Raw genomic sequence first — 12,774 nt, forward strand, 5'->3', positions numbered from 1 at the left:
TTGTTTCAAAAATACTAAAAATTCATACTAGATATTTATTTAATTAACATATTATATTTCTTTTGTGTAATTAAAATATATTATTTAATCGTAAAACTTCTATTAATTAAACTTTTATTAATATTCTTCATTATTAACTGTATAATTGTTTATACTATAATATTAAAATCATATGAGTTACTTCACTACTAATTTGTACGTATTATTTCTTGTTTTATTTATATCAATATGGTTTTAATATACGTTATCTCTTCTACATGATATCTTGCATAGTTTTATAATAAATATTTTCTTCCTTGACAAATTCAAATTACACATGACTATGACGTATTTCCTTCGTTCATATCAGCGCCATCTAGTAAAAACCAGTGATTAAATGTGCACGAATTACGCATACCAAAATTGGAAATTGGAGTAGACTTTGCATTGTGATTTATCGAAAAGTGCTGTGAATTCTTTTGGAATTGTTTTGTTAAAAAGCGGACTTATTTCAAAATGGTAAATAGTTATTATTATTTTTATCCTTACACGAACAGAACTAAACAAAACTTATTAATGGTATCTTAGATAATTTTTAAATTATATATGTATATATTTAAATGGTTAAATCTTTTAGATGCAATTTATGTTATTATTCAGTCGTCAAGGAAAATTGCGTTTACAAAAGTGGTATGTGGCCCATCCTGATAAATTGAAGAAAAAGATTACTCGAGAATTAATTACTACAATATTAGCACGAAAACCAAAAATGTCAAGTTTCTTGGAATGGAAGGATGTTAAGGTTGTCTATAAAAGGTATATCACAGCTACATTATGTTTTTCAAGAATAACAAGTTTTTGTTGAAGTTAATGAAAATTTTACTGTGTTCATCAATAACATTTGAACAGCAAATTATTTTCATATTTTATTTGTTTTTCAGATATGCCAGTTTATATTTCTGTTGTGCAATAGAACAAAATGATAATGAATTATTAACATTAGAAATTATACATCGTTATGTCGAACTATTGGATAAATACTTTGGAAGTGTGAGTATGAACTTAATCGTAGTTTTCATAATAAGATATATTTAAATGTAATTTTTGGAATACATATTTACTTAAAATTCATTATTATACTTTTCTGTATATAATATATTTATTAATATGGTCTACAAAAGTATTAATATAAACATTATATTGTATTTTAATACAGAAATTTGTAGTTAAAATGATATCTATTTTTATTTTATTTTATGCAAGCGAGGAGATTAAAACTTTAATATCATTTTAAATATGTTACTAGGTTTGTGAACTAGATATAATTTTCAACTTTGAAAAAGCATATTTCATCTTAGACGAATTATTGGTTGGTGGTGAAATTCAAGAGACTAGCAAAAAAAATGTTTTAAAAGCCATTGCAGCTCAGGATTTACTACAGGAGGTTAGTTATGGGGATGTACCCATTGAGTTGTGACTTGTCCTTTTTAACGATATTATAATTTTCTTCTGTTACTTTCTAGTAATATTACAGAGTCATTTTAACCTATACATTATTTTTATTATTTTATTAATTTTCTGCTTTAAGAAAATTAATAATATTTTTGCAATTTTTGTTATATTCTCATAACTATATAGTAGTATTTTAATATTTGAAGATTCGTTAAAATGACTCTTGCAATATATTTAACCATCAATAGTTGGTGTGTAACATTCTTATTAAAATAATCAAATTTCTCACTGATTAAGAGGTACATATATAAAGTATTAAAACCTCTTGGCTGATATATATGTGGAGCATGTTTGTAGCCTGTTTATTCTGGGTAAAATAATGTGATGATATAAGCTCAACTCGTAATAATACTTTAGTACATATATATATATACAGTTCCTTTTTTATATGTAAAGATTACATATTAATATTTGCATATAAGAAAAAATTTACATTTACCTTTAAATGTACATAGAGTAGTAAAAAATTATTATTAATACTTAACAGAATATTCAAAATAAGAACGTATAGATCGGAAAAATATAAATCATTGAAATCTTCTTATGTGAAAGTAATTACTGCATTATTTTACTGTCTGGAGAAACTGGGTTATAATGATATTTTAATGTTTATTAACAGTGTAATATCTAAATTGCATGATGGAATGTAATATTTTAATTTTAAATATTCATGTGTTGTTTTTTTTTTATTTGATATTTTTTCACATTTCCATATGTTTTAAGTGCTACATATATTATATATCTTTGCAATCTGAAAATAGTTCTATTCTTTTATGTAGTCTGTTACGAAGTACTTAAAATTTTTATTAATGTTTGAGGTGTGTTGTATGTAATTATTGATATATGTTTAGTTCGAAAAATCCATATTATACATTCTATTAATATGTACATGCAATCATGAAGAATACTCTATACTATTATGAATCATGAATGTGATTCATTACTTTTCAATATAATGTGTCATAAAATAATCCTAGTTATATATATTGTATAATCAGGAAAGCATAAAAAGTGTCTGCTTATTTTTTTCAATAATATTAAGTAAAATATTATGCATAGATAAATATAGATATATTTTGTATTTAAAAGTATTGTAACTTTATATTTTCTTTGTAGCTAATGCTGTGTGCATAGAATGCTTATACGCTTATTCTCTCTTTAATGTAAGTGGGCTTACACATGTTGTGAATTTTTATTCATAATGTACGCAACAGCATATCTATAGTGATAAAGTTAAACATATAAAGAACCGTTGCCATATTTTAATATCAAATGTTGTCATAGAACATTGTGTAATATGACATAATTTACAAAATTAATGATAATATATTGTTTCTGGTTCAAATGTTCCTTTATATAAAATAGTACCTTTTAGACCGAAGCAAATCAGTAGTACTACATTAAAAAAAAATAGTTAGCTATTTGTATGAGAATAAATCTGCATTATGCAAGTAAATATTATAAAATTATTAAATATTTTGTAATTATTTCTAATATAATTAACTTATAGTATTTTCTATTAAAATATTAATAAGACATAATATCACTATCTATAACAAAGTTATTTTTTTGTCTTAAAGTTTTAAAAATTTAGTACACATTTAGAAAAAAATATTTAGCTTTTTATTTGTCAGTAACGTTTCACATAAAGTTAATTTATTAAAAAAAAATTTATTTTATATTTGGCATGTTGCAAATACAGGAACATAATTGCTGCTTTAAACATGAAAAATATAGATTGGAAATTTAGTTACTTTAGAAATATTTTTAAATAATGTAGTTTAAATGTGCACTTTTAAAATTATTATATTTTATGACTATGGGAATAACAGTATAAAAATAACAGAAAATATATATACATGTATAAGCACTTTTAGGTGTATTAGTATTTCTATAAAGATCTATTTCGTTACTTTAAATGTATTTCAGAGAATATATTGTTTTATTTATGCTAGAACAAAAAGATAAAAATTATCTTAACCTAGTAATTAAAAATTCATACAATCAATAATATTTTTATATATACAACAGATCTCTAGTTTATGAAGCAAAAATAAATATATATATTATGTAACATACTTCCGGAAATGAAATTTATAACACTGTATATAAATTACATAAAAATATTTAAAGTATCATATATAGAAGAATATAACTTCATAACATTTGTACAACAAAGATTAATTAGTATTTAATTAATATATAAAATAAATTAAAGATATTTTTAAATAATATTATTAGAAATAGAAAGGAAATTAAAATTTTTTAAGAAATACGATTTTTAACATTGATAAAGGATGAATTTGTGCATTAAGATAAATTTAATGGGATTGAACTTCCAAGTTCAATTTCAATTTAATTCTTTTCTGTATATCTTACGTTTTGGGATTTCAAAACTATATTCCTAAAGTATTTCTTTAAAATTTGTAAAAATGATGGTATTATAAACATCTATTATTAACTTTACATCGTAATTTTTGCAATAAAGTTTTGGATACTATTTGGTATTTTTCATAAAAAAAATTGTTCTTACAAGGAAAATAATGAAAATTTCCATTTGAATGATTTTAAAAAAGCTTTATCCTCTTTTCATTGAACATCAACGTTTGAACATTTTTGCTATATAATAAATAATACAAATATTGAAATGACCAATGCATTCAATGGCCAGAACATTAATTTTATTGATTTTTACTATTTTATATTTACTTTTTTTTTTGTATGATTTCACGAAAACTGAATAAGTGAATAGATGGTTTGATTTAAAATTTGGTAAATGTGTACAATAAAAGTTTTTATTTGGAACCAGAATAATAGAAAAATATTTTATTATTAAGACATTAAGTGCCAAATCTTTAAAATATCGCAGTAGTAAAACACAAAGTGTCAAAGTCGAAATTTTTTACAAAAAATTAATATTTTTAGATCGATAAGTCGAATAGCTTGTATTCCATGAAATTTTGAAGATTTCCTTCGCGTGTACAAAAAGTCCTCTTTTTCCCTTTTTAAAATCATTGTTTCTAGTCTATAGCAAGTTTTGTCTAACATAATATAAATCCTTTTTTATGGTATTACATACCGTTATTTTAAAACGTATTTTTATCATAAAAAAGCTACAAAAAATAATATGAATTAGTAAAATTCCTCTAAATTTTATATTTAAATTGTTTTATTTATATTTGTTTAAGGTAACCTTTCAAATATTAATATTTTCTTGCATAAAAATTTGGTATTTTATTATTTTTATTTTGATACTATGCATGCATTGAGTAATATAATGATAATCAAAATAAATATTGCTAAATAATATTGAGTTTATTCTCTTTATTTTGATAAAAGTGATAGCGTAATTTAATTGTTTATAACTTATAAAAAGAGTTGCTTTACCTTAAAGGGTATGATGCTATGGAAATGCTGTTGTCCATAAGTAGTTATTGAAATGTATGTATATATTTCTAAATTGTAATAAATATCAATCGTGGTCAATTATGTTGATGATTTTATGTAATGATATTGATTGTGATATACATGATGTCTTAAATGGTATTCATGATAAGTTCCTACATTGCGGAAGTATGCTTGTATGTTCGTTATTTTTTTAGATTTTCATCTTATTTGTTTATTTTATTTCAATAAGATACTATACTATAAGAATAATGAAAACATCACTGGATATTATTTATTCGTAGGCACTGGTTCATATAAGGTAATTTTTTTTAATTATGTTTTGTTTAAATGTTAAACAGTTTAGCGTCAGTGATAGATGACATTTTTAACAACATTCTGTATTATGTTATAGTTTTATTTTTACATATGTAAAGGATATGTTAGATTCTAGCATTATTATATAATTTATTTTTAATTTAGAATACAATTTGGAATGTCTGTTACACAAAGTAAATGTTATATTTTGTGATGTATTAACAGAAACTTTTGTGGTAATGTCACCAAATTTTTTACATAGTAGCTTAATTGTATTATGGAATTTTTGGAATTGGGATATCATATTTAAATCTTTAGTTCAAATTTCTATATTAATAATATCATAAAATATAATAGTGAATTTATAATTTTAAGAAATTAGTGTTTAATTGAGGTTTCGTATTTTATTTATATTAGAAGAGAACAATTCTAACACCATATTGAGTCAAAAACAAAAAATAATAAATACGAAAGTTGCAGTAAATACATAGTATCAAAATGCATGTTTAGTTTATCAACATGCCACTTATTGTTAGTTTTGCTGACTTTATTTCATTTAGGTACTAATTAAAGTGAGATAATAAAGTGTTCTGATTAAGAAATTTCAATTTGTTCTTTGGTTTTCAGAATATTTTATAACATATTTTATTCTTTGTAAAATATCATGTAAGATAAAATTTATTTTTATTTTGATACTATATTACTCTTACTATATATATTTTGTAAGATAAAATTTATTACTAAGATTTAGCTCAAGATTATTGTTCCATTACTAAGGACATATCTAGAAATACACTAAAGATTAGTTAGAATATTTGTTTGTTTGTGGAAGGATGAAGCTGTGGAAGGTGCCCTGCGGGAGATAGGGCTTTTGTAGGTGCTGCGTTCTTGCATGCCCTCCATGGCCAATCTGTCAGCCCACATGAATCAAGATCTGGAGCAGACTCATCCGCTGCATGATGCCATCATACATCTCTACTTTTTCTATAGTTATTGAGCATCAATTTTTTATCATTGACAACCCTTACAAATTTAGTATTTGAACATTAGTATATTTTTTATAGGCGACACAAATAGATTTAATAGTAACATTCATGTAGTTCATGTGTATAATATATATATACATCATAGAAAACTATATATATACATTATAGAGATTCATCTTAATTACGAAATTGCTTTTCATTTTATTATTGAGCAGGTAATAAAATTAGCTTCATACTATGGCAATAAAGTAATGCACATTTGAGAAATTATTATTTCTTTATGTGTAAATAGAAAAAAAGTGTTTAGATAATGTATACATAATTTTTTAATGCATAAGGATTTTTTCTGTGACATGTTATATAGTATTATATTTGTCTTCTTAAAGGTATTTATTTCAGTATTTAATTAGAGGTGAATGTTTGAAGGTATCACTTTTATATGTGTACATGTGTATATACATAAACAGTGTCAATTTTTAATATTATAACTTTAACACAGTATATAATAATACCCATAATAAATGTATACAAAGAAATTTTTACACAATTGTATACAAAATTTTATACTACCTTTTCCATGTAATTAACCCATTTATGTATTTATTGCTACTGTATTTACCCTTTCAGATTTTAATAAGATATATCTTGATTTATTTATACATAAAATAAAGATATTAGAATTTTTATTTACTCACTCTTTGTTAGAAAGAATTTTCGTTAAACTTCGTCAAGTTTACAATATCTACACTTAATTATAAATACAGAGACATTCTGTATGCAGCATGCAATACAGATATTTCTTTGATTGGTGCTTAAGCATTTTAAACGAAGCAATAAATGAACATGTGCTTTGTGCAGCTTTGTGTATCCATACAAGTATATACTCAGTTATATGAAAAGGGTTCAGTTCACCATTTGAAGCTGCATCAAGGAGATTACTTTATTACAAACTAGGTACGTGTTTGTTTATATATTTTCATTATGTATATTTGCATTATATGATAATATGCAGCATCAAAGAAATTGATCCCTCTTCATATCCGTAGATGTACTTTTTGTATGGATCTTTAATCTAATAATACTATTCATATGTTTCAGGAGGAAACTCCACAAGGTTTCTTTGAGGACCATGGTCTGGGATAATACTTCCTAAACAATATATCCAGCATAACGTAAGTGGTATATTACAACGCTGCTTCAACATTCCAGAATTCTATTTACGACAAGCTTTCTCAATTAGATTTAAGAGTATGGTACTGCAAAGATATTAACGAATTGAGATTAAGCTTTTCAATTAAAATCATGTTTCTGTTATAAGTTAAAATGTAATTATATTGAAAAAATTATAATCGCTGTTTGAATAGTCAATGAAATGTAGTTACTCTATAAAACGTTAAAAACCAGACATATTGTTTCTCTTTGTTAAAATACTAGCAGTACTATACTACTTATATACATATATATCATATACATATATGTATGTATGTCTTTCCAAATTGACATATTATTTAATCCTTTATGTTTCATTTGCTTTGTGAAGTGATACAATGTTTATTCTTATCATAATTTCTTCTTTTATCTTTGATATGTATGCAAAGAAGTTGGTATAATTAAAGCTTTGGAACTAAAATTTATAATTTTGCTGATAGAATTATTATATCGTTATATAATACTTAAGAAATTAAAATTTTATATGCTTGAAAGAAATATGTAAAACAGTTTGCTATTCATATTTTATTTTGCATTTATTACATCGTATTCCTATAAATTGCATTTAGTATATTTGTTTGTACGATTAACATTTTATGATATTTTAGTAAAAATATACTATTTTTTTCATCCAAGATGACTTCATCTATAAGTAACGAAAATAATACAATTTAATTCTCAAACCATATTTGGTATACAAGCAAATCTCATTACATAAACTGCTATATTTCCTTCTTATGAAATCATTTTTATTACATTGTTTATACATAAAGGGTCAAATAATTAAAGAATATTCGATAATATTGTCGCTGTACGTGTATTAATGTATCGTTCGTGAGGTGCTTATCAAAATTCCATTTACATTTATTCTTTTTTTTTTGGGATTGAAGTATGTATAAGTATTACGAAAGGTCGTTGTGTTTTATCAATAATTAATCGATGATCATATTGTTATATTTTACGTATAAATAATAGTCAATAAGTTTGACGACGTTTTCAAGCATACGCTCAAAAGTAGTCCAATCGTTCGAGTAAAATCAAACTGAAGTTGAAGGAAAAGTAAACGTGACGTTTTGTTAGAAACAAGGTATATAATTGAAATACGAACAGAACAATTAGAATTTGAAGGACTTATTTTATACGAATATTTCAAATTCATGTTTAGGCAAATACTGAATTACAACAAATATATTGCTCTTGAAGGAGAAAATTTCTTCTTGAAGATTTGCGATTATATATTCGAAATAATTATTATTCTCTTAAATAAAATATAATATCCTCACGTGAAATTTATAATCCTTCGAAAATATTATTTAAGACATAGCACAATTAAAAGAAAATCAATAGAAATGTTTTGTTATCGTTGAAATCTAATGAGATAACTACATACGTACGTTGTAAATTTTTCAGTAATCGTTATCGCTAAATGAAGAAATTTTCCTTGTTATAATTAATAGTTGAATGTTCAATTGTACTATTTGTATAAGAGTTCTGCAGCATATCCAGCTTGATCGTGTGTCACATAATACTTTTTACATCCTTACGTGTAAAAATTAGTTATTTTTGTTTTTCTTTCCTATATATATTTTTTATCAAAATTCGATATGCAAAACGTGATTTATATCTAAAATTTTGATTTTAGAATAAATTTAAAGAAGACTGTTTCTTTATACATTTATTCCTATTACATAGATAAAAGTTTTGGTAAATTCAAAAGAATACTTATAATAGCTTAGAAATGAAGCTAAAAGAAAAATTAATGAATAATTAATAAATTACAGAAAATATTATATAACGACATTTCGAAATTCCTGCGGCTAATTGCAAAGCTTGCAAAAAAATTGCATTATTATAAAATCGTTTATATAAGATCATTTTTTTTTTTTTTTTTAGAATTAGAAAAATACCTCGTTTCGCGAATTTAAACCGGATATGCTGTAAAATTTCTTAAAATTTTGTTGAATTGATTAATTATAAGCGAAAGGATAGAAGAACACTTAATAATCGTAGCTTTCGCCAAACGATTGCGCAATCTATCATTCGTCTCATACAGGATGATTTATCTTACCATATAAATGAAGTTATTGCGGAAAGTAAGCTGCGTTGAAAAGGATAAAATGGATTTTCAAGGATTTGGAGATTTGTAAAATAGAATTCAACACATTGAGAATACCTGTATTTCACGAAATCAGTGATATATACATACATTACGTATGCGTTATATGAATCTGTTATTTCAGTGAAAAAGATTCTACCTTCGTTCTTTCGAGTAAGGGAAAAACAAAGATAAAGAGTCGTATTCGTCGTCTTAAATATAATATTATTTCAAAATTTACAATTGCTTGCTTACAAATGTTTAAACAAAATTGCATATCTTACCTTCCATAAAATTTATTTATCTATCGACAAGTTAAAAATTCATTTTATTTACAACCTGTCCATTAAGATTGCGCCATGTACTTATGATAAAGTTGCTGAAATTTTCCATTCAACCCAGCGTACTTTCCTAAATAAACTTGTTAATTATAATCAGCCACCCTGTAGACTAACTGAAAATCACTGACGAGGATATCGATTTCGATATAAACATCATCTTGTAGTATTTTTTCGGTGCGGACGATGATAAAAGATATTCATGTTCCTGTCGATTATCATTCTCGTCTTACCGAAATAGTTTGCGCGCGATTCTATCGCCAATTCTTGTTTTTGCGCGTATATGTACGTCCCGAACAAAGGAACGGAAGAAATCGATGTTTAAACGGAAGCATGTAAAAATTTTCCCAGGCATGCAAGTTTGTATCGTTACTAGAACCATAGTTTATCGATTATGGAAACGTTCGCCGATCGACAAATTTTTCATATTAATCTCGGTGAATATTACGCTCTTAAAGGCTGTCATGGATGAAGCTTTGTCTCAATACATTTTTCAACATTAAAGATTAATGAAATCGAACAAATGAAATCAAATGTTTTACAGTAATTACTGGGTCGCCGATTTTTATGCGTTTATGGGAGATCTAAAAATGCGAAAATCCATATAATATACCAAAGTATATACGGTGTCTCAGAAACTATGGTGCAGTCTGCTATTGGTTGATTCTACGTCAAACAGCAAGTCGAAAATACAGAATAAAGCTCGTTGACGCGTGTTGAAGAAAATCGAGAAAGAAACTAATTGGTTTGAAAATTTGTCGAGTTAAACTTGGTTAATTACCGACTAAGTATGAGTGGACAATTAGCAGCAGGTTATTGCACACGCGGTTATAAGTAAAAAATGTGAAATAAAATTTTCCCTTTCAAGAAGATAAAGTTTGAACATACTTAGCGAAGAATTAGCTTGGTACAGGCGCGCGATGAATTTAGTAATTTATCGTTCTTGAAAACAAAGCGAAAAACTTTTATTACGTACCTTCGACCTATTTTATTTAAGTATATCTGACGAATTTACAAGCTTAATTTTCTCAACAAACGAAGCGACGTATGAAAGCATCTTATTCTATGTTTTCGCTAGGTTTCTTCACGTAGCATCACCTTATCGGCGATTGTACCGTCATTGTTGGTGGTTGATACCATCGTACAATATGTCTAAGAAGATATCCAAGATAATGGTCGTAATGATAGTAGGCGAAACAAATTTCCGTTTCGGTTCTATGTTTTTAGCGATACTTGCAGAAATAAACATTTCCATAAATATACGCAGCCTAGTGATTACAAATAGTATTACAATGGCATTATTGCACTATAAAAGTAAAATAAAGCCTGACAATATAAGAATAAAAATTCACGCACGGTGAGATTTCTCTTCATAATAGCTTTTAAGAGCTATAACGTCGCGAACACAATTTACAAAGGGACAATAAGTTTAAACACTGTTCGTTGAATCGTTTGTTCATGGTATTGATACAAACTGTTGATACAAGAGACAGACAGAGAGAGAGAGAGAGAGAGAGAAAGAGAAAAGAGAATGAGAGAGAGTATGCGTTATACATATCTGAAAACTATATACTCGCAAACAACATGTTTTTTATAGTTTATCTTAGACGTAGGTAGCTCGAAACACATTGCGGCGTACGTATTCATGTGTCACATTTAAACCAGCTTGTTGAGATCTTTTCTTTCTATACGTCACAAGATATTGTTTTTTGAGTTTCTAGCATTTTTAACGAAAGACCGATGATATTTTTTTCTTTTCTACATATATGAAGGTTATTTGCCTGGATATTAATTGTCAGACTTGAGAAGTGACGATCGAAAGATTCATGAAAACGTTCGGTTTTGTTTAATTTTACTGGGCAATATGGATATTTTTATTCTTATTTTTATTTCTTAATATTGATTTTTAATGATATCGGGTTAGAAATTATAAGGTTAACCTTCTAGATAAGAATTTTTTTCTAGACATCTTCTTTTTATGTTTTTCTTTTCTTTTATTTCATAACGATAAACGATTTCATCGAGTAGAATAATAGAATAATTTTTAATAATACGACGGAAATAACAGAATTATAAAATAAATTAAATATCGATTCTTTTAACTTGAAAAAACGATAATATTAATTTTATTGGAAAATGCATATTGCCTAGAAATTCTATTTCTATGTTTACTATATTTTATATTACGTATATAATTTCACCAAACAGAATGTAGAATAGTTTTAAGTAATACGAAGAAAGTGGCTATGTTTAGTTAAAGTACTTCGACTATTTTGCGTTTAAGTATTTAATAAACGATGGTGCACGTAAATCGATATGATTTGCATTATCTTCTGTCTCGTTAGGTACTTTTTATTATATACGTATATTTCAAATACTTATGACGTTCGCCAGATTCTTTGTTAGTTTAATATGGTTACACGTACGCAACGCAATAGTAAAGAAACTTTCCTTCGGTAGTATACAGGTGTTTTATGTTAACGAGAAATCAAAATTAGGGATTAAGCGCTGAGAATTATTAGAATTCGTGGTACACAGAATTAAGGTATTAAAGAAAATTCTCAGAACAATACTACGAACCAATGTTAAACATATGAACGTGTATTTACGATAAGTCTATGAATATTGTATTTGAAAAGACGATGCTTTATGCTCCGTCCATAATAAAATATGTGATGTAAAAATATCCATTTTTCTGCAGTATGTTTTGCGCTCCTAACCAATGGCCCAAGCCAATTGTAAGTACAAGTCCTCGGGATGTTCGTAAGTATAACTTGAAATTGTTAATATTATTCTTAATATAGAAAATTGAAATTGTTGATGCTGCTTTGTGTAAAATTGTTTTAATAATTCTTCGATTAATTGTTTAAATTGCAGTAATAGATCGAGACATTTTGAATAATCCGAGAGAATACCTCTTCCGTATTCAAGTGTAAGAAATATGAAATGTTGA

At 25.7% G+C, this 12,774-nt stretch overlaps 1 protein-coding gene across 4 annotated transcripts; it reads left to right on the forward strand.

Moving 5' to 3' along the window:
* The first annotated feature begins 335 nt into the window (after nucleotides 1-335).
* On the forward strand, nucleotides 336-10,648 carry AP-1sigma (AP-1 complex subunit sigma-2). Of its 4 annotated transcripts, none has more exons than XM_069117559.1 (6): nucleotides 336-498; nucleotides 617-795; nucleotides 921-1,029; nucleotides 1,286-1,423; nucleotides 7,038-7,133; nucleotides 7,278-10,648. In XM_069117559.1, exons 1-5 carry the CDS (start codon nucleotides 496-498, stop codon nucleotides 7,131-7,133), a joined length of 525 nt encoding a protein of 174 aa, XP_068973660.1. In that variant the 5' UTR covers nucleotides 336-495; the 3' UTR covers nucleotides 7,278-10,648. The 4 variants fall into 4 exon arrangements, with proteins under 4 accessions (XP_068973660.1, XP_068973663.1, XP_068973662.1 ...); XM_069117562.1 differs by lacking the exons at nucleotides 7,038-7,133; nucleotides 7,278-10,648 and adding exons at nucleotides 2,608-2,654; nucleotides 6,026-6,740 and having other exon boundaries at nucleotides 340-498; XM_069117561.1 differs by lacking the exon at nucleotides 7,038-7,133 and having other exon boundaries at nucleotides 340-498.
* The last annotated feature ends 2,126 nt before the right edge of the window (nucleotides 10,649-12,774 follow it).

The sequence above is a fragment of the Bombus flavifrons genome, chromosome 7 (assembly GCF_040668555.2).
Source record: "Bombus flavifrons isolate JBK064 chromosome 7, iyBomFlav1_principal, whole genome shotgun sequence".
In the NCBI taxonomy this organism is placed as follows: domain Eukaryota; kingdom Metazoa; phylum Arthropoda; class Insecta; order Hymenoptera; family Apidae; genus Bombus; species Bombus flavifrons.